Source organism: Toxorhynchites rutilus, chromosome 3, assembly GCF_029784135.1.
Source record: "Toxorhynchites rutilus septentrionalis strain SRP chromosome 3, ASM2978413v1, whole genome shotgun sequence".
NCBI classification, from domain to species: Eukaryota; Metazoa; Arthropoda; class Insecta; order Diptera; family Culicidae; genus Toxorhynchites; species Toxorhynchites rutilus.
In genome coordinates this window covers 316,215,040-316,242,053 of record NC_073746.1, presented here as the reverse complement: position 1 = coordinate 316,242,053, position 27,014 = coordinate 316,215,040, and the positions used below count along the sequence as shown (strand labels likewise).

General features: G+C 36.4%; 1 protein-coding gene across 6 annotated transcripts in view; it reads left to right on the top strand.

Moving 5' to 3' along the window:
* The window catches only part of LOC129774778 (uncharacterized), a 95,835-nt gene extending 81,010 nt beyond the window's left edge, over positions 1-14,825 (top strand). For all 6 annotated transcript variants that reach the window (XM_055778741.1, XM_055778737.1, XM_055778740.1 and 3 more), the window contains 3 exons: positions 5,567-6,055; positions 6,166-6,534; positions 14,208-14,825. In XM_055778741.1, the coding sequence (XP_055634716.1) occupies positions 5,567-6,055; positions 6,166-6,534; positions 14,208-14,299 (950 nt within the window). In that variant the 3' untranslated portion in view covers positions 14,300-14,825. The remainder of the gene's footprint in view (positions 1-5,566; positions 6,056-6,165; positions 6,535-14,207) is intronic.
* The last annotated feature ends 12,189 nt before the right edge of the window (positions 14,826-27,014 follow it).

Below are 27,014 nucleotides of genomic sequence, written 5' to 3'. Positions count from 1 at the left end.
GGGTTTTCCAAAACCCCATCAATATGGGTATCAAATGAAGGGCTTGACTAGTAGAACACCGTTATCCATGAAAAATGCAAATCCAAGATGGCTGCCACCACAAAATGGTTGACTACATATTTTCTCAAAACCCTATTATCTAATGAAAGGGCTTGACTAGTAGAACACGGTTATTCATGCAAAATGCAAATCCACCAAAATCCTACCAAATGGCGGACTACATATTTTCTCAAAACCCGATTAATATGCGTATTAAAAGAAAGGGCTTGAATAGCAGGTCACAGTAGATCATGCAAAAACCAAATCCAAGAAGGCCGCAATCACAAAATAGCAAATTACTTTATTAAACGGTATGTATGTTTGCATGTCTGTAGGGTTGTCCCATATTAATAGGAATTTGACCAATAGGAACTGACCGAATTTATAAAACACCTTTATCTTTGCTGTCATTTTAAAACTGCTTATCTTGAAAAATCCAATTTGGCCGTCGCTACAAAATAGCTGATTCCATATCATCTCAAAAAAAAAATGATTGAGATATGTGTATCAAACGAACGAACTTGACTTGGAGAATACACTATGTATTTTCTGCAATCCACTCAATATCAGTATCAAATGAAATTATTTGACTGATAGAATACAGTACAATGGTTTTATTGTAGAGAAAATTCTAATGAAACAGATAATGTACTAAAAACTAGAAAATAAAATAAGTAAAAAAAAAATTTTAAGTTAAACGGTTTAATTATGATAAAACATAATAATGAACTAAAAGCTAGAAACTAATTAGGCAAGTATCAGTTAGCAATTATCACACCTCTCCTTCAGTAGTCTAGGGCATTGACAAGACTAAAATAAACCATTTTGGCAATTTTCAATCAAAAGGTAGTTTTTCTTTTTTTCGCGCCGTTTTCAATATGCTTGGAAATAAAAATTTGTGAAAATACTCAAAGTGTGTCTACTGTGACAAATTATAAAAAAAAACATCAAACTGAAAAAAAAAATTTAAACTTTTTTGTATTTCGAAATTTTGGATCACACATAATTTTCATTTAAATGTACGTGTTTTTGATATATGATTATTTTCAGAATTTTAATCTGTTGTGCGGCCCCTTTTTTTTTGGTAATTCGAAATTTTGGATTATTTTAATTAAGTTTTAAGACACAGTACTGCTTTGAAATATGTTCGAACACGTTTTTTTTTTGTATTTATGATTGAAGATTGAACGTACTATTTTCCTAATTTGCAATCTCCTTCTTCTTCTTTAATGGCACTAACGTTCCTAGAGGAACTTCGCCGTCTCAACGTAGTATTACTTGCGTCATTTTTATTAGTACTTAGTTGAGATTTCTATGCCAAATGACACGCCTTGCAATGCATTCTGAGTGGCAAGCTCTAGAATACGCGTGATCACAGTGCAAGTCGGAGGAAATTTCTTTGACGAAAAATTCCCCCAACCAGAACGGGAATCGAACCCGAACACCCGGCATGTTAGTTATGACGCTAACCACTCGGCCCCGGATCACTAATTTGCAATCTATTGAACGTGATAAAAAAACAAAAAAACTACGTTTTTAATAATAAATCCTATAGTGAACCAAATAGGGATTCAGTAGAATAATCTGATTTTCATATTTGGTACCCTATACAATACTTTCCATTGCGCTAGTGATAAGACTTAGGGCTCTTGTTACGAATACACAAATACAAAACAATCATAAATAAAAGGAAAATGAAAAAAATAGAAAATATAAAAAATAGAAATGACAAAAATATGTATTTAAAATTTGTTAGATATTTTCGTACCGCGAATTTCTGAAAAAAAAATTTCAAAAAACACATGCGAAAATATTAAATTAAACCAGAACTGGCTCTTGAAATTCTAGAAAAAAAATCGAAAATTTTGAATATATTTCTTGTGCCATGCAACACTGTTAAAAAACCATACATATCTAGAAAAGGTGTAGAAACACAATTAAATACGAATTAGAGTAGTACTGAGTCTCCAAATCCTCAAAAAAAAAGTCAATGCTTCAGTTTTTTTGTACCCCATACAATACTTTCCATAGAGCTTGTAATTTAGTTTGGGGCCCTTCGTCACACAAACTGCTGTTTGATATGGATTTGGAATTTGCACTGAAACTGAAATTATGTGGTGGCGGCGGACGGAGACGAATGCTGAATATTTAAATGAGGATTAAAAAAAATATATATTTTTTATGTTTTCAAATTCAGTAGACTTCGGATCAATTTGGTCAGCAGATCCAGTGAACTTTCCGGGTCCTACACATTTGACTGTTCTGCAATCTCAACTTTTGAGTGGTATCTTTTTTTTTATCTTCAATTTTCTGGTCATTGTAGAATTCACCATCGCTCCCGAAGTCGTCTTCAGGATCTACTTCGTCATGTACCCATACCATGCTGGAGAACAAATCTATATAAAACAAGAACAAACACTTTCGAGCAGGTATTTATATTCATAGATTTTTATGATAGAAATCATAAAAATCTATGAATTTGTTTACTTTAGAAGCAGTTTTGAGCTATTGTATCAAGTTTTTGAGCCAATAATCAGCATTACTCACACATCTTTTATCACTCGAATGGAGTGATTGCTAAACCACTTTGTTCAACCGACAATGAGGTATTAACGCTCAGAGCTCCCCAAGCGAGAAGCTCGCGTTTCAGAATGTTTAAACTAACACCCCAGCACAGATTCAAATATGCTCTGATGCAAAAATACAGAAGCACTCTTCGCCAGACTGTATGTAAATCGACGCGGTGCCCCCACTGAACAAAATTGCCCCATACTGTGCGATATTTATCTTTCATTCTTCCTTAGAATCGAGCAGAACCGCTGTGTGTGACATTAACATTGAGAAAGACTGCGGTCTGATAGTTGAAGCAAGACGACTTGAATGATGATGATGAGGCTTTCAAATTCATCGGTTATTCCACTTCTAACCTTGATAAAGGCCTATTTGGAAAAGTAAGCTGTAGCTGTAACAGAGCCGAATTTTAATCGTGTACATGTCACTCTTCTTCTTCTTCTTCTTCTTCAATGGTACTAACGTTCCTAGAGGAACTTCGCCGTCTCAACGTAGTATTACTTGCGTCATTTTTATTAGTACTTAGTTGAGATTTCTATGCCAAATAACACGCCTTGAATGCATTCTGAGTGGCAAGCTCTAGAATACGCGTGATCACAGTGCAAGTCGGAGGAAATTTCTTTGACGAAAAATTCCCCTGACCAGAACGGGAATCGAACCCGAACACCCGGCATGTTAGTTATGACGCTAACCACTCGGCCATGGGAGCACAAGTGTACATGTCACATGTATATCATATCTATAAATAGAACATTACACAGTTGCCATTTTTCGGCGTAAGAGTATTCCTTCTATACCATTGCATATGGTACACATTTACACAGTAGCCATTTAGGCGTAAGAGTATTCCTTCTGTTCTTCCATTATCCAGTTATACCACCGGACAGCGGAAACAGACATGATCATATCATTGTTGAATTATTAATAGAACAGCTGCCCGATGTGTTCTGCAGAGCAGAGCAGTTGTATGGATGGAATCGATCTTATTTCGACCGTGGATCGATCTCCATCGCTGATGATTGTTACGTGGACGTAGTTACTCTGTAACAACACAAAGATGGTCAATGAGGGCCCTGAGTTTTGAGCTCAGGTTCGATCGCTTACTGCGTCGTTGTCGTGTGGTCGCTAGATGACTGATGAATTGTGAATACTGTCATTTGAGATCGCGAATGGCTTGTTTATACTCAATTAATATAACACAGCGAAGCTTAGATTATTATATTTTCTATACAGGTAAACTTCGATATAACGTACATTTCACTTTCAAAATTGTAAGTTGTATCGAATTGTACGTTATATTGAAGCATAATAAAGTACTCACAAACGTAGTCTATAATACATTATTGTGTTGCTGTTTTAGTACAGTTATTGAATAGCTTCAATCAGAAGACGAACCCAGACTTTCTCATGATGTTTCCCTTCGTACTGTTGATTAAAGCTTGATTCATTTAGAATCCGGAATCATAAAACCAGCTGTATTTCGGGATTGATTAAAGGTACAAAACTTGTTTTAGCATCACAATACAGATAATTTATTGTTCTATCAGAACCTTTGGAAGTGTGTACGTTATATCGAGGTAAAATGTACGTTATATCGAAGTTTCCCTTTATACACTTTGTCCGAGGAACGATGCTGCATTTGCATTTCGAGTGACCGATTTATGCTCACCTGTTTAGCAAAAATATTTAATATATTGTACCGTGGACACGGGAACGCGAATTTTGAGGTAAGGTGCTTTCCATTGCAACGAAATTTTGCAAACTAGTTTTGGAGTTCTGTCATTACATCTTCCCCATATAAATCACCAGAGAGTGAGGGTTGAATGTTTACACATATTGTGAAATTTTTCGACTTACTGAAATTTCTTCTTCAACCGGAAGAAATGGTATGGGTTTTTCTACATAGCGTCACCGAAATCTTCCATCCAAGTGTAACGATGAAGTATCGTAATACAACAATTACAAGTTCACCGCGTGTCATATACTTAATTATGAGGGGTACGAATGACACCTTCCCTAGAGTTCTTCCGATGACGATATGACACTTCCATCCAACCCATGCCCACAGGACGCTATGTAACAATAACTAAAAATGCATCTCGTTAAAAACACCTTCCACCCCCCACTAGCTGCGCCATTCGCTTCCTCGAAAAAGTGAAAGCAGTGCAAAACTTTGAGCGCACAACGGCAGTATAACATCCCATCCAAAGTGCCATCTCATGATCTTTTTTTTTCGCTCGTTCACTCCTTCATTCTCTCTCTCTCTCTCTCTCTCAACCCACTTATCGCCCCACCGAAATGTGAATTGTGCCCCTTCAAAAGTGCCATAAAAGGACCCCTCTCACCTGAAGCAGCGCTCCAGGCAGTCATGAGCCTCTTCCGTCCATAAACTCCGTAAACACTGCCAACGGTGGCTGGCTGATAACTCGTTTAGAGAGAACAGTAAAACTTTTTCGATCCCCTCGAAGTACCCTTCCCACAATCACGTGAGGATGCTCATGTGTGAACCGTTAATATTCTGGAAAGCGGCAGCAGCATCATCATCATCACCAGGCTCATCATTGCGCTCAGCAGTGGCATGATTGTCGGAAGTATGTTGCCTAAGTGACACTATCGCGACATGCAAGCAATCTCACGCATACGAGCAGCCGCCGCAATTCGGGGGTACATCGTTCGTAATAATTGTTATTAACCGCGGTGTATGCCCCGTATAACATTATGACGTTACCATCAGCTCGTTTTCACATACTACTCTGCTATCATCATTCGCTGGATAGTGTGCTAATGGGGGGTTATATCGGGTCATAATATTTGGATGCATCCACTGTTGTCACTTTTTTCTCTCGTTCCGCAACAGATGCGGGAAATTGTGTATCCTTCGTTGGAGATATAATTGAAATGTGCTCATTGAACGATTTCATTAATTCGCTCTCTCTCTCTCTTATACCAATCGCAGAATCCCTCGCCCTACGGCTCACGATGGTGAAAATTCCGATGTACAAATTCCGTGGCGAACCTGCCATGCTGGAGTGTCAGTACGAGTTCAATGGGAAGCAACAACACAGCAGCCATCACCACCACCACCAGCATCAACAATCGCGAGGCCGAACACGGAACGATTCCTTCGGCAGCTACAAATATGGTGGCATCTATCAGGACGATTACTACAGTGATTCTGAGGGCGGAGATCCACGGGAGGAGCGACTGTACTCGATCAAGTGGTACAAAGACAACGAGGAGTTCTATCGGTACGTTCCGTCCGCCAGCCAGCCCATCAAGAGCTACAAGATCGAGGGGATCCGAGTCGATCCGAATTATTCCGATGGCTCGAAGGTGCTGTTGAAGAATTTGTCCCTGAAATCCTCGGGAGTCTACCGGTGCGAGATATCGGCAGAAGCTCCCAGTTTCGACTCGGTCCAGGGAGAAGGCCGAATGGATGTAATATGTAAGTGTGATCTGCACAATGTGTTCCTTCGTGACAACATCCGACAGCTTGGCGCGGGATGCTGTCACAGTGAGGAGTACCTTCTTTCTATAGTGTTGAAAGCTTCACAGATGTTCCCAAGGATGGTCCCCACATCAATGGCAGCGAGCAAAAATCGTCCTACCACATAGGCGAGACGATGGAGCTGAACTGCACCTCAGGTCGCTCCTATCCGGCGTCGACCCTCCAGTGGTATCTGAACGACCAGCTGGTGACGGAACCGAACAGTATAGTGTACTATCCGCGGGCGGTTAACCAGTATGGTCTGATATCCAGCTTTCTGGGTCTCAGCATGGTCGTTCACCAGCGGCACTACATCGATGGGGTGATGAGGATAAAGTGCGTGGCCAGCCTTTCGCCGGTGCTCTGGCGGAACGGGAAGGAAAGCATCGTGCAGTGGGAGCAACCGACGATCGACAATCGGGTGGCGATGCTGCTGGGTAAGATTTATTTCTATGGACATGAAATTATACTAGTAAGTCTCAGAGGAGAATCTACTCGAATATTTGGCTCTATTGCGTGAGCAACAGGAACTTTTCCAATTTTTTGAACCTTTATTGTTTATTCGGTGGTAGGCTAAAAAATCCCTAAAAGTTTAATATAATTCAATTACTTGGAATACAATATGAAATATAATTTTCCTACGTTTAGTGTTCTTATTATTCACTATAATTCAAACTTTGAATATTTATTCTTAAACTGAACTATCTTTCTTCTCTTTACTTCAATATGGAAATGAAAGGATCTTCAGTGCGACTTTAAATCAATTTGAACAATAAATTTAAAGTTTTTGTTCTATACAACATAAATCCTGCAGTTGCGTACAACAATTATCGAGCGCAAGGTTTGTGTGATATCGAGGTCCATTAGCTTGATTCCGAAAAGGCCTTTTCAGATGGTTCGTTACAAACATTGTTTGTGGATCATATGTCTGTCCTTGGTTTGCAACAGGCTCTTTGAAAACTTTTTTTTTCCTAACTCTTTCCGATTTTGTTTAAAGTGTGAATAAGACAGTTTTAATAACAAATGACAAATTTTAATTGTTGAATCAATGCGCTTTCTTTGAAAACTGAAATACTAAATACACGGTTAAAAAATACTTGAAAATTTAATTTATTATGAAAACCTTCCCTTAGATATTTTTATACATATCTTCATTAGAATACCAGCTCCGTTTCCAAAAGTTTATAAGCATGTAGGGCCTCGACTAACCGTTATAGAAATATAACAATATAAATTAGTGTTTTTGTTTTTTGCGCAAATTCTGAACCATAGTCGCAATGTGCATATTCTATTCTTCAGTTTGAAATTGTAAACAACTCTGACAGCTTTACTGATTGAATATGGTTACCCAGTAAAGCTGTCAGACTTACCCTTTCTAGCATACAACTCCAACTTACACACGCCGGCATTCTTGACAATGATTATAGATCATAAAATCATATATAAGAACTTTATAAGAACCCAAAGAATAAAAAAAAATCGTAAAAGAGCAGTATACTGGCTCAGAATCTGTATTTTTTTTTTTGTTTCAACAAAGATTAGAATCGTGTACGCCAAGACACAACTTTTTTTTTCTCATTTCAAATATGTTTTTTCGCTTAGTTCTTGTTGTAATGTTAAAAGATAAAGAAACAAATAATGAAATGAGGTATAACAAAAGTATTCTTTGTTTTAAAAAATTTGCTTTTAATCAATCTCCAGAAAAATCCTTTTCCGTTTGTTTCCTACGTTGTGTTCTTCCTAGTTTCACTTTCTTTCAAACTCTTCTCACTTTTCTAGCTTTTCTACTGTTTTAATTTACTTTCGTTTTTATTTCCACTTTCCAAAATTATCCACGTCCTATCCGTTTGAAGGTCTTATTGCGAACTGATCTGTCAACTTAACAGAAAATGTAAATGTACTTCAGCGGCGAAAATGCAGTGTTGCCAGATAGGGTGGCTTTTTATCTTTAAATCGGGCGAAATTTAAATTTGCTGAAGTTGCATTAAAGCGTTTCGAAGAGTATTTTCGAATTGTCTCAAAAACGATCAAAGGATCAAAGATCCTCAGAGTGTCTCTAAAAATTTCCAACAGTTTCGTAGTGTACCATCAAATATTCTCACCAGTCCTGTAGATATTGTGCGACTCTCTTAAACTTTTAGGAACCCTCTGATTGTAACCTTTTAATAAACCTCTTTCAGATTCGTTGATACTAAATAAGCACCTTTGATCATACTGTTTAATGTACTATTTGATAAGACGCTTTGATTATATATTTGATTGATTATTAACCTTGAAACCCATTAATGCCCGTAGAGATTCTAGCTGAAGAGGCTCTTCAATAGAAATTTTCGACGAGGCTTTTTAGACTATTTAAAACCTTCCACCCTTTTGGATTTTCCGATGGGACTTTTGAGACTCTTTGTAGGTATTTAATGAGATGTTGATGTTAAGGATATTGAGATTCTATGATAAAATATTTGAAACTTTTCAAGACTCTTTGGAAATATTTAATGAGTCTCTTCGGTGATACTTTTGAAGAAACACTTTGATGCTTTTTGAGACTATTTTAGACATTATAAGACCTTTTGGGAAAATTTTAGTATCCTCCGATGAAACTTTTTGAAACTCTTCGAAGTAACTATTCGATGGGACTCTCCGATAAGAATTTTGATGAAACCTTCTTTAAGATAGGAACCTTTTTTAGACCTTTTGTGACTTCTTTGGACCCTTTGATGAGATCTTTTGAAGCTCTATCTCTTGATACCCTTTTATACTTTTTGGAACCCTCTGTTGATACTCTCTCATGACACTCCATCAGAATCGATGAAACTAGAGGCTTTGTTTCTATTTGTTCTATTAACAAATACTGAAACCTTTGAAGACCCCTCGACACTCTTTAAAGCCCTTCGAGATTCTTCGATGGAGCTTTTTGAATATTTTTGGAAACATTTGACACTCTTTAAACTTTTTCAACATTCAATGAGACTATTTGAGACTCTTTCATTAATTAGCCTTTCCGATGTATTTTGAAACTTCGAGACTATTCAATATGTCCCATCGAGATTCGTTGATGATATTTATGAGTAAGACTTGTAGAGACTGTTTTGGTATTTTCAATGAGGTTCTGCGATAAGACTCTTTGAAAGTTTTTCAAATTCTTTGAAATTACTTAATGAGATTCTTCGACGAGAAGCTTTGATAATACTCTCTCTCTCTCTGATTGTTCTCTTTTATAAGACCTTTTACAACTCCTAACCATACATTAAAGGGGTATTCTAGTGTAGATTCATGAAACATCTTTTTGAACAATAGATGGCCGTTTGAAAAAGAAAATGCGGTTTCGTTTTTTCTTACGTTCCCAAATTTTTTAAAAATAGTAAAATATCTCTATAAATATAATAGATATCTCTCTATCGCATGAACCTCTAAAGAAATTATATGCAGATTGTATCCATATAAATTCGACATGAATCGGTTCAGTAGAACTTGAGATATCGTGTACGCTAGTTTGAAAAAAACTAGTTTCGAGAAAACGCGTTTGAAGTTCATTGTTATGGCCGTACCAGGTTAAATACCGCATCACTGAAATGGCTCTAACTCGGTAAATAATGGGATTTTCGATAGTTCCTTTGTAGGGTATATTCTTGGATACCTAAACTACAAAAAAATGATGGAATTTTTTTTTTCAAATTTCTGGACGAGAATACTGCCTTAAAGCTTATTGAGATTATACGATGAAACTTTTTGAACATATTCAAAATCCTTTATGCGTTTCAAACATTTGAAATTAAAGAATCTCATCAAAGGGACCAATATAAGATTTTATCAGACTATATGATAAGGCTTCTTGAAACTTCTTTTTGATTGGTCGATGAAACTCTTTAATGAGACTCGCTTAGACTTTTTTGGATTTTGTAATAACATTCTTCAATGAGACTCTTTTAATTAACTGATGAGACATTTTAATGGGACTCTATTATTTTTCTATGGCTCTCTTTGTCTCTTTGAAATACTACTATGAGTTTTTTGACGAGGCATTTTTAAAACTATTTGAAACATTTCATGATTTCTGAGACTTTTTGGGACCGCTTAATAAGTCTCGCTGAAACACTTTTATAAGACTCTTCGAGAGTCCTATATCATAATTTTTGAGCCAACTTGAAACTTTATGAAAATCCTTGAAATCCTTCGATTATCTGCTAATGTTCGATGAGGCTCGTTGAGACTCCCTTGACTTTTTCGATATGATCCTTCAATGATTTTCAGATAAAACCTTCTGGAATCTTTCATAAGACTTTTTGATGACACTTACTAGGACTCTTAAATGAAAATTTTGAGAAACCCTTTGATACGTTCTTCAACTCATCTACGCTCACTTGTATGATGTGGCTCTTTTATACTATTAGGAACTCTTTGATGGTATTTAATAAGACTCTTTGATAGAACTTTTATAAGACTATTCAATGATGAGGCTTTTGATGAGAATCTTTGATAAGACTCTTTGATACATTTTGAGACACTTTTAGATTATTTGATGAGATTTTTTGTAAAACTCTATGAGTTTTTTAATACTTTGTTATAGTCTCATGAAAGAGTCCTAAAAAAGACACTATGATGAGATTTCTTACCAGACCATGTGAGAAGTTTCACGAGATGAGAATAGTTTGAAAGGCATTTGAAACATTTTAAGTTCTTTGAGATTTTCTGGGACTATATGATAAGACGTGATTCGAGCTTAATGGAGAGCGGAGCTAGAACAGTTCGGGGCTCAACGTATTAAACGTTATTGGCAATCTTCAAGATCTTTCAGGATTCTTGGAAACACTTTGAGATGCTATAAGAAGTCTCTTTGATTAGGATCAAACTCTTCAGAACTTATGAATCAGTCTGAGTTTTTGTCGAGATTTTGGATTTTGGATGATGTGACTCATGAAAACTCTATGATGAGTCTCTTAGTAACTTTTGAAACCATACGGATAAACTAATCGATACGACTCTTTTAGATTCGTTCTCTTTAATAAGACTCGTCGAGACTACTCGTGATGTTTCGATAACATTATTTTCTTCGACGAGATTTTATGATGAGACTCTTGAATAAGACTCTTGTATATGACCTTTCGATACGACTCATTCTTTGATGGAATATTTTTTAATGAAACTCTTCGATAAGATTTTTTATGAGACTCTATTACAGGGAAACTTCGATATAACGTACCCTCGTTATAACGTACCCTCGATATAACGTCAATCGATATAACGTACACATTTCCAAAGTGTAAAGGAAATTTTTTTTCAATATTTTTTTTTCTGATAGAACAATGAATTATCTGTATTGTGATGCTAAAACAAGTTTTGTACCTTCAACCAATCCCGAAATACAGCTGGTTTTGTGATTCCGGATTCTAAATGAATCAAGCTTTAATCAACAGTACGAAGGGAAACATCATGAGAAAGGCTGGCTTCGTCTTCTGAGTGAAGTTATTCATCAACTGTACTAAAACAGCAACACAATAATGTATTATAGACTACGTTTGTGAGTACTTCATTGTGCTTCGATATAGCGTACAATTCGATACAACGTACAATTTTGAAAGTGAAATGTACGTTATATCGAAGATTAATTGAGATTATTTGATGAGAACTTTTGACCTGACTTTTCGGACTCTTTGTGACTTTAATTTACCCTTTGATGAGGTTTTTCGAAACACCATGTTGAGACCTTTGAGACGCGACTTCTTGATGAGACTCATTTTGGCTTTTCGATAAGCCCCTTTAATATAACTTTTGGAAACTTTTTGAGACTTTTTGAGATTATTTCATGTAATTGTATGATAATACTCCATAAGAAATTTTTTGAGACCCTTTCACGAAACTTTCCAAGACACTTCAATGAGTTTGAATGAGAAAATTTATGAGGGTGTTTTAAGCCTATTCGGACCCTTTGATAAAACTCTTTGGAACATTTGAATTTGGTATTCTTCGATTAAAACTTTAGACGAACCTTTTTAGATCAATCCTCAATAATCTCGCACCGTTTCATGAGATTTTCGTGACTCAAGAAACAGTTTTACAAAACTTTTAGAAGACATTCATTATGGCCATTTGATGCGAATTTTCGATGAGACCATTCAATACGACTTTTACAATTTTTTGAGATTATTTTATGAGATTCTAAATTTAGAGACTCTATTGAACATTTTAGTTAATATTTTCGATAAAACGTTTCAGAGTGTTCCTTTTCCAACCTTTCCAGAATTTTTGGGAACCATTTAAAGGGCTCTTTGAAACGTTTTGAAACTACATGAGCTTCCTTGGAACCCTTTGATAAGACTTTTTGATGAAATCCTTTTTTTCATCATCTTTTGAAAAGGGCATATCGATTTTAGTAACAGAAAGTTTTGATAATTTATATCTCAAAAACTATGAGTCGTACCGAAATAGTGTCTTAGAAAGAGCTATAGAGACAATAAATTATAAATGTTTTTTTTTTCAAATATCTCCAGAACGGCTGCGTTTAGAAGGAAATTGATGAAGAGCTTTTTTGTTTTAAATCACATCAAGATTCATAATTTGTGACTAAAAATGATTGTTAACATACAAAAATTAGAAGTTTCGAAAATTCATTAAAATCCTAGAATATTTGAGACTCCCCTAGACTTCTTGAGACATATTGAAATTTTTAGGATTCTTTGAAACACATTGGCTTATGAAACTTTTTAATATTCTCTGAAGATCTTGATGTTAGCCCCGGAATATTTGAGACTATTTGATGATACGCTTTGAGAATCTTCGAAAACTTTGAAACAATCTTTGACTCTTTGACTCTTTGACTCTTTGACTCTTTGACTCTTTGACTCTTTGACTCTTTGACTCTTTGACTCTTTGACTCTTTGACTCTTTGACTCTTTGACTCTTTGACTCTTTGACTCTTTGACTCTTTGACTCTTTGACTCTTTGACTCTTTGACTCTTTGACTCTTTGACTCTTTGACTCTTTGACTCTTTGACTCTTTGACTCTTTGACTCTTTGACTCTTTGACTCTTTGACTCTTTGACTCTTTGACTCTTTGACTCTTTGACTCTTTGACTCTTTGACTCTTTGACTCTTTGACTCTTTGACTCTTTGACTCTTTGACTCTTTGACTCTTTGACTCTTTGACTCTTTGACTCTTTGACTCTTTGACTCTTTGAAACCATATTACTATTTTTAAACACTTTGGTGATACACTTCAATAAAACTCGTTGAGACTCTAGGGTTTTCTGAAAAGATTCTTCGATGAGGCTATTTGTTGATACGCTTGGAACTCTTATAACATTTATATTAGGCCCATTAATATCCATTGATAATTTTTTTATGCCCTTTGATGAAAATCTTTGATAGTCTCGTTGTGATTTTCGGTAAGACTCTTTGAATGGGATCAAACATTTGGCGTCTCTTTGATGAAACCTCTGAGACTTTCCGATAAGACTTTCTTATGAGATCCAGTAATGAGCCTCTTCGGAACTTTCTAGCATTCCTTGAGAATCTATAATAGAATAGAATTTTTGAGACTCATTCAAACTTGTTGGGCCTATTTGAGACTCTTTCGAATTCTTTGAGACCCTTTAGAGATTTTATTAAGACTCTTTTATAAAAATCGTACACTTTGCCTCAATTTGAGAATATCTGATAATCTGTCTCGATGTGACCTGATGTGACCGTTTGATGAGATTCTTTGATTCGTTGGCTTGTTGACCTTTTGACTTTAATGTTTGTCTTATTTATCCAATTTTTCTATCTCTTAGATTGTGTTTTAGATCTGTTTTATTCTTTTCAAGAACACTCACCTCTGTTGGTCGTATTCCAAAATAAATTCGAAGCTTACTCCTCCCAAGTCATCACACCGAACTTTTTTTTTTGCGCACCAGTTCGAAGGCCAGGCACGCCCTGGCCCGAAAATTAGATTATGACACCATCTTGCCCCCGAGACACCGGAGCAAAATGTCAAAGCCAAACTATCCACTTTCCCCCCTTCCGCTCCTAACTGTCATGTGCCGTGCTTATAAATTGATTCTTGAATGGCTCACTTTTGTTTCTCTTCTTCTTCTTTCTCTTCTCGTGCTTTCGGGTCACGTGCTCTCCCTTGCAGTTAAAAGTGGCTCATCCCGATGGCTCATCAACGTGAGTTTGCTGCTGCTCTCGATGCTGTACAGTTCGACCGGAGGACTTCACCACCCATAGCTGGCTGCTGCAGGACCGGAGGAATGTCCCGACGTCGTTTCAGTGAAAGCTCGCTCCATGCAACGCAAGCGTTCTCCGGGATAAACCGGACCGACGGTGGGCTGACGGGCTGAGCTCTGGGGGAAGGTCTGGATCAGTGAACGAAGTGGAACAACTTGGGCAAATATAAATATTATATTTGCCAGTGTGCGCGATAGTAGAAAGGAATGAGCGGAGAAGCTATAAGCAGTGATTTACTCTGATAGTATTTATGGCTGACAGCGAGAGAAAATAGCTTTTTCCCGAGTTTAGTTTTCTGATTAAGTTTTTGTTTGGTTCTATTTAGTGTACAGTTGGAACAGAGAGATGAAAATGCTAGAAGAAAAGCACTATGTATAAATATAGAAGCATACCCTAAAGTAGCGAATGTTACAAAACAAAAGAAGAAGAAGAAAAAACAGCAGTGTGATTGTAAATTCACTAATTTTGTACATAAAAGTTAGCTGGGAATAATTGCTAGAATAAATTTTCCGCTTGAACCCATTGAGTGGTGGAGTTGTTGAAATATTTCCCCGGAGGGCAATCCGAACATTCCATCGAAATGAAACACCGAGGAGCCATTCTCGTTAGCATATTATTGGGATGCAGTCATCGTCGTGCCCACATACAAAACGCGCCACCAACACTACCCCGACATGTTCCGGGCGGAATTGCGGGGGCGGAGAAATTGTTTTTATCGCATCCTCTCGCCATCGGATGGATCGGGAAAAGGCAGTCACAGTCAAGCATATTGTTGGATTCAATTAAAGGCCCAGAAAAAAAGCCATTCGATTCGGTGGGATGACAAAATCGATTCTCGGATTAGGAATCGCAATGGGTGGAGGGTGGTACCAGCAAACGTTTATGCTGTCGATCATTTTCATAATAACGCACCGTGCACTCCTCGGTCGGTTGTGAAACACTCAATCGGATGGGGCAGCTCCAAAACGATGTGTGATGATGGGATCGGAAAAAGATACGTTTCAGACAGAATTAGCGAAAAAGCGATCATTTTTACCAGTGTTATATTTCGTTTTCAATATATAAAAATTTCGAAGGAAATAAACTATCTTTAGAAAAAGCCATAACATTATTAGATAATATTACACAAAATTTCAAGATGAATTCTTGTGAACAAATGATAGAACCGGTCATTTTGACCGGTTGGTAGTTCTAGTGTGATGGAGCTTGGGAGTTGCAAACCATTCTCATTATGCAACTATCGGTGATTCGAGGGTTTAACACGTTAAGCCCAGCGTCGGTCCCTAAGAGGCCGATGTTGAGCTTTTTGGTAGGAAAGCCCTGATATATACAGCCATTCTATGCCAAACCGATATACACTGCGTTTCACAACTATAGAACCACTCATTTTTTCAGAGTTTCCAGCGATATGTAAGAAGTTGATTGAATTGAAGTATATAGTGTAGGATAAAATAACTATCTTCATTTAAAAGACTGGCCATTTGAACTTTATTGTTGTGTTCAAGCACGAAACACTCAAAAAACTAAAATTCCAGTGTTTCATAACTATAGAACCAGATGGAAAAACTCTCACTCTGTTGAAGTTAGCAAGATTATTTGCTATAAAACGGAATCCACTTAACTCTCGTTTAAGAGACGAATGAACTCTCAGAGTTTAAAGTCTCTCTAATTCAATACCTTCCTTCCTTCCTCTCGTTTAGTGACTCCAGTGGCGAAGAGCAAAAGCAGTGGGGAATTCAGGTTCGCCACTCTCCCAATTACTCACTGTTTCCGCTACCAAATCTATAAAAATACAGTCCACTCAGATTAGAAGTTAGTCGTGTATAAGCCTCCAATAAATTCGCATGCAGCATCCGTGTGTCATTCAAAACTAAATCGAAGTTATAATAAAGTCCATTTTGTTAAATTCACAATCAAAGTCGTTTTGGTAAAATTTAGTGAACCAGTGCAAAGTATCTCCAACACACTCCTTTACAAAATTAACGTGAATTTCACATGAATTACAATAAGTTTCTAATTAGTAAGTCATCTTTAGTCCTCAATCAATCCAAATAACCCATTCGGGGTGGTTTTGACCAAGTTGCGCCTTGTTGTAGTGCGTATCTCGTTCTACGCAGAGGATACTGCTCGTTTAAACTCTTCAAATCACTTATACTGCATGTAAGCTGCATCTTTATTTGGGTAATTTGGCATAAATTCATAACATCCGGAAAGTCAAGGCATGGTTTATTGAATAGAGGCTTCAGATTCTGGACTGGTCATCTTGTTTACCAGATCGAAACCCTATCAAGAACTTATGAGGAGTGATCGTACGAATAGTAGATGCAGCTTACATGCAGTATAAGTGATTTGAAGAGTTTAAACGAGCAGTATCCTCTGCGTAGAACGAGATACGCACTACAACAAGGCGCAACTTGGTCAAAACCACCCCGAATGGGTTATTTGAACTGATTGAGATGACTTACGAATTAGAAACTTATTGTAATGCATGTGAAATTCACGTTAATTTTGTAAAGGAGTGACAATAAAGTTCAATTGGCCAGTCTTTTAAATGAAGATAGTTGTTATATCCTACACTATATACTTCAATTTAATCGACTTCTTACATATCTCTGGAAACTCAGAAATGAGAGGTTCTATAGTTGTGAAACGCAGTGTAGTGGTTCTCAGATTTTCGTCAAATGTGGTAATTTTGTTCTTTATTGCAAAACATCAGACCCGTATTTTTTTATTTTTTTCGTTAGGGTGCCCATTTCCGTTTTAGAGTGGTCCGAAAAATCAATTTTTCCACTTTTTCCCAAAAATGCCTTTTTTTTTAAATTCATAACCTTTGAACCACTGAACCGATTTAGATGATCGACATATCAAATTGAAGCCAATGCTAGTTTTTCGTTAAAAAATATTGAGCTTGAAAGAAATGGATTTCATTTTCGTAATCAAAGCTGATTTTTTCCATAACATATCTCGATACCAGATATGCTATTTTTTTTGTTTTAAAGATATGATTTTTCAAAGTTAACCGATGATTCGAAAAAACAAATTTTCCTCCTTTTTTCCACTACAAAAATTCAGAACTTCTGAACTATTGGACCGGTTCAGATGATCAGGATATCAAATTGAAGCATATGAATTAGTTTTCATTGAAAAAATATTACTTTTGCGAAAAATTAGGATTTTTTTGTTTTTGTAATTATTGATTGAATTAGTTTTTCATAGCTTGCTCAGCTAAAGATAAAGGCGGCAAATTTATTTTATATTTTTTTCTGGAAAGCTGAGGATTTTTTACAGAATATATCTCGATATCAGACATGCTATTTTTATGCTATTTATATACATTTTTATATTTTTATATTTTTTATATTTTTTTTGAGTTATTATTTTGCAAATATAACATGTTTTAAGTATTCGTTCAATATTCTTGGGTGACTTGACTAGACCTATGCGACTAAAATTCAATCTTAACGCAAGTGTGACATTTTTTTCAAAGAAGGTTAGCTTATTGGCTTCAATTTAATATGTCGATCATTTAAATCGGTTTAGTAGTTCAAATGTTATGAATTTTAGAAGAAAAGTCATTTTTGAATAAAAATAGAAAAATGATTTTTTGTATCGACGGTTAGCTTTCAAGAATCATATCTCGAAAACAAAAAAAAAGCATCTCTGATACTGATATAAGTTATGTAAAAAATCCTCAACTTTCAAGAAAAAATATAAAAAATATAGCGTCCTCTAGTCCAAAGCCTTGAAAACAATGAAAAACGACTACAATCAATAATTACGCAAATTAAATCCATTGTTTTTGCAAGCTCAATTTTTTTTAACACAAGACTAGTTCATTGGCTTCAATTTGATATGTCGATCATCTAAATTGGTTCAGTGGTTCAAAAGTTATGAATTTTCGAAAAAAGTCATTTTTGGGAAAAAGTGAAAAATTTGATTTTTCGGACCACTCTAAAATGGAAATGGGCATCCTAACGAAAAAATAAAAAAATAAGAAAAACTAATCAATCAGATGGAGCCAAATTTGGCATGTGAAGGATTTTAGAGGGCACGAAACGTTTCTATGGTGTATAGACACTCCTCCCCCTCTCTACAGAGGCGGGGGGAACTGAATAACTTCAGAACTAATCGAGCAAATGGAATAAAAAAAAAGGTTTTAGGGATTTCTAAGTTTCGCGCAACGAAAACAAGTAACATACACAGAGGCAAACACTGATGGCTAGATGTGACCTATGATCATTTGCACTCTTCTCTTTTTGCGCCTGCTTTCCCATGGCTGGGATGGTTGTGTTAATTGCATTGCCAGATGCAATTCAAGTGAAATATTCACTAGCGTTCACAGTTCGAGGGGAAACATAGAAGTCACAGAAGGGCAGTGTCGGAGACACGACCGCATAGTTGACATAGGATTCCGTTAGGATATCTGTTACATGCTGATTTTGGATATGTTTGAAGAATTATATCATCGATAAACTTTTTGATAATGATTTAGTGGCCCTAAAAAGGGCCGTTTTGTTTGGTTATTGGGTACTGTTTGTTCACGTGGAGTGAACAGTGTTTACAACCGAGTGATGATGATAGAAGGATGGTAATTAGTCGTTGGATGATGCGTATCACGATAAAAGATGCCGAAGTGGAATGAGATATGATGAAAGCCGTCATCTGTGGCCCAGGACGAGATGGTTCCTGTGTTATGTATGGATGAATTAGAGAAAAAAACTCTCCGATAAAATATAAGATAATTATCATTATTCAACACAATTATCATTTTTTCTCACCAGAAAAAAAACATGTCATAGAGAAAACATATTTGAAATGGAAAAGGTAATTTTCTTTTATAATTTTTACTTTCTGAGTGTTTATTCAACATATTTCCTTTTTCACTACAATCCCAACGTAACAGACATCTTAAACCGGACGATCCGTTCTCCGTTCACATTGTTTTTTTATTTATGAAAATTGAAATAAATCGTTCCATATTTCAAGTCATTGTTGACACAACAGATACCATATACAATTTTACATTTACACTTGTGCAAAATGTTTCACAATGATTGGCCAATGATTATGAAATTTCACGAAGCAACCAACATTAAAGTCCCAAGAATAAATTTTATTTGCTAGAAATCATCGTATCCCTCACCTTACTTGCAATATAAAAATACCTCCGACTTACATATATTTGCAATGCCCAGGCACCTTGATTTAGAATTCTCTATTTGGGAATACATTTCGGTGGGAGCAAAAGTTTACCCTACATTCATGTATTTGTAATGCCAATTTCCCCTGGGCAGCTTAGTTTTGATATCTCTGTTAGGGAACACATTTCGGTGGGAGCAAAAGCTCCCTCTACATTGATGTATTTGCAATGCCGATTTCTCCGTATCTTCGATTCCGACCAATCAGAACAAGGTATTTCCGCTTGGCAATTTTTTGATTGTTTGATAGTAAATTTCATAAAATATATTATTTTTTTCATTGTGATGAATAGTTATGGAGTGCTCAGTTCGATTGATGCAAATATCTCGTGAAACCATCAGGAAATAACGGACCAATAATTGTATATGAGCCGCCGCATGTGTCGTCAATTTCGGCCAATCAGAAGTGGGTATTTCCGTTAGAATAGGGGTTGAGATTTTCCAATTGATCGATAGCCAGTTTGATAACACATGTTATTTTATTCAATGTTACAATTGTTATGATGTGCCGAAATCGATTGACGCAAAAATGTCATCAATCCATCATGAAATGACTGAAATTGGACAATTTTCACGATCTGCTCGATTTTAGATTTTTAATTTGTACCCCAATATGTTCCCGAAAGACGTAATCCTACGTCAAAACACATCAAACACGTCAAACGAGCAGAGAAAGATTCTGAGAATTTTCCTCAGAGAGATGCAATACTTATACGCAGGGTTGCCAATAATAGTTTTTTCAAAAAACCGGAAAAAACTGGAAGAAAACTGAATTCTGTAAAACCGTTTTACTTTAAGAATGTCGGCTTTGATTTTTCTAAAATAATTCCTTCTACCAATTTAAATGATTGAGAAATACAATTTCCTTCGAAACCTCGTGTTATATTTCTATGTAGGTCATAGAATAGCGAAATAAACCATAAATTGATCATATCGTTCGAGCAGATCAAAATGACGTTTCCTGCAACTCGAACAATACTGTGACACAATATTTGAGGATCTTTTTTCCTAGATCCATAAAATTGTTGATAGAAGATCGTTGCAAAACTGATAGCCAATGTGATTAATTGAGGTGCATGGGAAAACGGTTTCTGGTTGTAGACTACTGCATCGAACCTGACCTTTATCCTCTGTTCTTTTTTTGTAATGTTTATTTTGACCATCTTCATTGCTGTCTTTTTCGTACTCACGAAGAATGTAAGAAATATTAAAGGCAAATTTCATTTATTAAAAATAAATGAATTACATTTGTTCCATCAATTAATGCTAGGTCCAACTGACATTTCGGAAGAAACTGAAATTTCAGTATTATTGACTTCAAAACTTCTTTAAGGGGGTAGTACACTATGGGAACTGGAAAAAAAATTAAAAAAATATTTCTGGCATAAAATGTTCTCTAGGACGTCTACTTTACTGTAGTTTTTTCCCAGGTTTGTCCGATGCTCCGTCCCTAAGTTACAAGCCAATCAGTGGACCTAAATCTTTGCGCGAGGAGTGCGGATCCAAAATTCAAAACGCGTTTTTCTCGAAACCATGTTTCGCAAACTGGGGGGAGTTCTACCTCCGGAGCGGTCCATCCGATTTTGATGAAATAGTTTCCCCTAGATTCTCCACTAAATTTCCTGTCATCGTACGTAGGATTTATTTTTATATTTTGAAAAATAAAATTTTGGTGAATGTTTTTGTCTCGATTTTTTTTACCAAAAAATGTCGCCATTTAGTCAAAAATATTTTGGAAAAAAATACTACATACGATGACAGAATATATATACAAGATCACGTAAAAAAATCATTGGTCGAAATTGGTCCACTAGAAAAACTTGCAGAACTCCCACCAGTTTACAAGGTTTTGGCTGCAACCAGTTGCGGCTGTTCAGGGGACAGTCCAATTGACACCAATATGTTTTTTGTTTGTTAAGTAATATATGCCTAATAAAACTGTGACATCAGATTAATCATAGTAATTTATTTTCTCGTTGAAAAAAATCTTGAAAATCACATGCTTTTTATGTTGTTCATAGTGTACTACCTCCTTAAACTTCTTAATTCAATTTTACTTCTCTCCAAATGTTGAGTTTTCATGATTCTGAACGCTAGAATTATATTATTTGAACTTTTTTCTTTCATTAAAATACGAATTACACATATTACAACATTTATTTCATTCGGGTTTGTTCAAAAGATAGAAAATCAGTATCAATGCATAATACTTCAATGAAAACATTTCGGCTGTCGTGCTTTCTTTGTCTCATTTTCCACAGTTTTTCCACCTTCAATCTGTGCTGTATCAACGATTTGATGAAAAACGCTTCAAATCGTGGCAGCTAGGTTTAACTATAGAAACCGGGCATCAATTTAAATATTTCGAATAAACGTTTCCTGACTTTTCGACACCTTCGTCCTTCGCAGGAATCAGCAAGCAGGAATCTAACGTCACAAAGATTTCTGCATAAAGATAATCTTTCTTGTACGAAATTCTGGTCCGACCAAAAAGGTAAATTAACAAAGCCAAAGTTACGAAGACGTCAGTATACCTTCCATCACAATGTCTCCCAGCCCCAGTTTCTAATTATCGTTTTGTTGAGGTATATTCAGAAAATATTCTTTCCGCAGTTTCCGCAGGAATAGCAAGGGTGAGGATAATATTCATATATTGTTAATTTATTTTACATAAAATGGTTAAAACTGAAGCACACATATGAAAAAAAACTGGATAAAACTGGAAAATATTTGGAAAAACTGGTAGAATTCAGGATTTAACTGTTTGACTGGATCGAGAGAAAAAAAATGTAAGAATCCAGTTTAAACTGGAATTTTGTCAACGCTGCTTATACGCTAGCGACAGCTTACTCACTATGCAAGGGTGGAGTTTAGTTCGCAAATATTCTCTTTTCGCTATCCCCCTTCGTTGTTTCTATTCAAGCGACTGCATAAATTGCCCGTTATCGACAGCTCTGTTCGGGAAAGCAAACAAATGGACGTTTCGAAAATTTTAAAAATTAGCACCGTTAATCCACGATGACGCCAGTAGGGTGTCGAGGTCTAGATACGATATTAGTTTTTAGCTGAGACGAGACCAGACAATAGAAGGGTCGATTCCGGGCCAATTTTCTTTCAAACTCGGACCAGCTGCTGGTTGATCAATTTAAAAGGGTCGCCAATAATATTTGAAAATACATTTCTACACAATGAACTCACGGTAAATACTCTCAAACTAGTTTTCATGACCAAGAATATAATTTGTTTCAAAATATGCATAAATTTTGCCAATTTTGTAACTAATGATAAAATATATGATACGAAGAACATATGTCACTGGCATGGAAAAAAAAATTTCAGTAACCTTATGTCATTTGGAAACTTGGCATCTCCCGTGATGAGGCATCTCTGTTCGCTTATCCCTGTCGAGTTTGGTAGAAGAAAAAGCAAAAAAGAAAGCTAGAAGCCAGTTGTCAACTCTCGTCTCAGAGTTTTACGTGGCAAACAACAGCTTCATGTTTGCCAAGGAGTGAGGCATTATAAACATATTTAAAATGGCATCCGATTTTCGTCCACCAATCCTGCGCATGTATGTCTTTTGTAAAAGTGATTTCGTTGCGAAATAATTTCATTTTCAAAGCGCGGTATTCGTTTTCCAGCTCTTGCAAATTACCGTACTAAGAACCTAAAATGGCTTCCAATTCTGCATTGATACTTGTTGGATTGGAAAAGATTCTGAGAGTTAACATTGCAGCAGCCATGTCGACCCTCATGGCTGCTGCAATGTTAACTCTCAGAATCATTGAAATCGAATATCGACCTCAACTGTTTGTCTTATAAATTTGACACTCAAAAAAAACCAAAGGACAGGACCAAAATCTGTAATCTGTACATAAAAAAGTGAGCGAAGATGACCTTTCCAGATAAATCTAAAATTTTGGCAACACCGGTTATGAATGCGGTTTGGAATAAGCAAAAATTTAAAACGAACCAAAACATGTGCAAGCAAAGCAACTGTCAAAAATTAACTGAACATTCTAACTGGCCGAACTTGTCATCAAAAGCGAGAGACATGAGTACAAAAATAACGCCACAAAAAATCGAACATACGCGGAAATTAAAAATTCGCGATACTTTTTGATCAGACCTCGTATACCTTCAAAAGAATCTCCGATCGTACATGGTGGATTTCCAATGCAGGTCACTGAAGAGTGTATTGAAAAGTAGTCTTAAGCATTTAACACGTTATTACACACAAACGGGTGAACTTTGTAACCGTTCGAAGTCCCGACACGCGAGTGTAGTGAAACACGGTGGCTTTAGCGCCACTCCCAGTAGGGAGACCACCTGTCGTGTTGAATTAATGCCCGACTAACTACAAGAATAGCTCAGGGTCAAGTTAGCCTCGAACGATCACGTACGATTCCAGTAAGAGGTCACGTAGTTACAGGTGAACTCTCTTGCAAGAAATCATGTCCGACCAATGCGCGGATTTCACGAACGCACAAAGAAACACTTTCAAAAATCTCACCAAACCGAATGAAAGCGTTGGGAGAGCGAATCAATCACCAATCTTCGAGAAATGAATAAAATCTATTAGGAAATGTTATCTCAATGAAGGAAAGAAAACAGTGTTTAGAACCCTATTTACAATTTTATTTTCTACTTGTTACCTACTCTCTCCTTCTTCTCTTCCTACCCTAATTCTCCCTTTTATCCTTCTCTCTTCCCAAATTTCTCCAAGTTAAGAAATTCAACATAAATTAACGTAACGTGTAACGTGTTACGTTTCACGACATGGCCATGCGTAAAATTAGCACCTACCTGCGCGCAGGGTTTTACCGGACGTTGCTGACTGGCTGCGTGCTATGCTGTGTGCGCTGATACAGGCTGGATACAGATGAAGCCCGATTTATCGTCGGTATGCCACCGTTTCTTCCAGCAACTACCTCACAGTATATTGCGGTCGGGTCACAAATCAAAAAGCCCAGCGTGTAATGGCGGTCGCTGGGGGACACTGCGACTTCGTCGAATGCCGGTCGGATGATCCTTAATGTCACACATCCGTTTCGTTGCGGTTGGAATAAAAACCTATCGTGCTCCGAAAGAGCTCATTGAATCGGGGAATATCTCCATCCCACGTATGCCGCCTGTTGAACAGGCTTTCTGTTCAACGGTAAGGGAAACTCATAATTTTGGGAATGGGAATGAGAGAAGCGGAATTACCTGCTATCCTTGTATAATAAAATTCAAGCGGAACACAATAATATTTTCTTTGTAATTTCAGTTCACTAATGAAACAAAAAAAAATAAATCTATATAAACTAAACGTACTTTGAAAACTACCGTTTCTATTATCTATCGAAACAACATCTCCACTAAGTACCTTTTGTACTTTCACTTTAGGAAAAAATCGTTCCACTCTCCGACCGCTCCGCAAACGAAATGGCCGAGAGTTCCTGAAAATAGAAGGCCGAGGCCGTAGCATGCCAAATGGCGACTTATTTCCGCCCGAAAGTTTCTTGCAAACGATTTCGCCGTGAAACTGTACGTCGTTCCCTTATCGATAGTCATTATCGATAATGGATACCTGAGGAAAACTGGACCCCTAATAGATGTCGTTGTTGTTGTTTTTTTTTAAATATTCGGCAATTATTCTTTTTTTTTAATATTGACAGCGGAAAAACGTTACATCACCCCTCACAGTTTTATGAAAATTTGATCAATTAATTGATCAAATTTTCATAATCCAGATCATAGATATTTTTTTCTACAACCACATATGTCAGATCAATCACAAAATGTATGCTACAACAATTCAATTGATATACCCAATAACGTAAACTTGACCAAACTAAAAAATTCTGCTATGCTTCGTTTGAACTGAATTTCTCCTCATCGAAATATTTCATCGCTGATGTTTCGACCCACTGGAAACTCTGTTACCGAAATAGGAATTGCAAAAGACTTTATCTTGTCCATAAATCTGATATATTTTAATACAAAAAAAATAATTCTGCTCATCAAATACCAATTTGACCTACATCAGAGTATATGCTTTCATATAATAGTGTACTACTTAATATATAATACCGCACCGCTCTACGCGGAATAAAAACATCGAATTGAACTGACAGCATAACGCTATACCCTGTGATCGAAATACGAACTGTCATCGGTACAACTGTCATTGCGTTACGTGAAAAGTATTTGGAGCTCTGGAGTGATGCACATGCCGATTAGGAAATTTTAAAATTTGAGAAATATTGTAAAAAAAAGGTAAGAATTCTATTTGATTATCTGTATCATTTTGTTGTTTTTTCTGTTTACTAATATCTGCGTTATTTTCCAGATCTTTTCAGGTTCTCTTTTCAGGTTTTTTCTCCATATTTTTTTTCAGGTTTAGAACAAAGGGGATGGTGTAATATCGACTACATCGACACTAGGAACAAAAAAACATTGACATCGACTATATCGACACTTTTGTTATGTTTTCATGTTCAGGTTGGTGAGCGATGCTAAAAAAGTGATGAGATTAGATTTGCATGATTGATATTGTAACGATGTTTCGCTTCGGTGATGACATCGATAAGGTTAGGCTATGTAAACAAACAAGGCTAACATAGGTTTACAAATCTAATTCGCTCATTCTACCTGACATATTTTCTTTCTTTCTCGTACATTTCCATCTTTGGATAATGTCATAGCTTGATCATCTTTATCTAAAACTTTTTTAAATAATTGGCATGAAATATACCAAGGTTTTTATTGTTCTCGTCTACCAATTCATAGCTATCTCCTAAACACTTTCTCACAAATGCTACCGTGTATTTTGGTCCGAGTTTCGCACAGTAATCTTTGGCTTTGCTTGATAGTATTGTAGATTTTTTTAATACTTTCTCCCCCACCTGATATGTTGGTGCGTTTTTATTTGATCGTAGATTATAATATTTGGATTGTTTTTGGTATGCTTCGGCTAAGTTCTTCCTGACATCCGACATAAGTTTATCCTGTTCTTCGCTATCACTTGTTTGGGGATTGGTCTCTCTTATTTTCTCATATTCGGTTCCATTTATAATCTGATTACGACCGAACATTAGGTAAAAAGGTGAGTATTTTGTTGATTCGTGCACTGAATTACAAAGCGAATTAGAGATTTGTTGTAAATTATCGGACCATCGCTTATGATTATCCTTAATGGATGCTCGAATTGCAGTCGTTATGACCCTATTTACACGCTCGCTATTATTCACCTGTGGGTGGTAAGAGGGTGTGAGCCAATGCTTCACTCCATAATGTTTCAGTAGATTGCTGAATTCTTTTGAACAGAATTGCGTTCCGTTGTCTGACAACACAACCTCTGGGACACCGAATAGGAGGAATACGGATTGCTCGAGATATTTTACCAGTGAAGAAGCCGTTGCTTGACGATATGGTTCTACCAGGACGAATTTCGTGAAGACGTCGGTTAACACGAGTAAACAAGTGTATCTTTCCTTGCCAGAAGATGGGAAAGGTCCCAGGTAATCGAGTGTCAA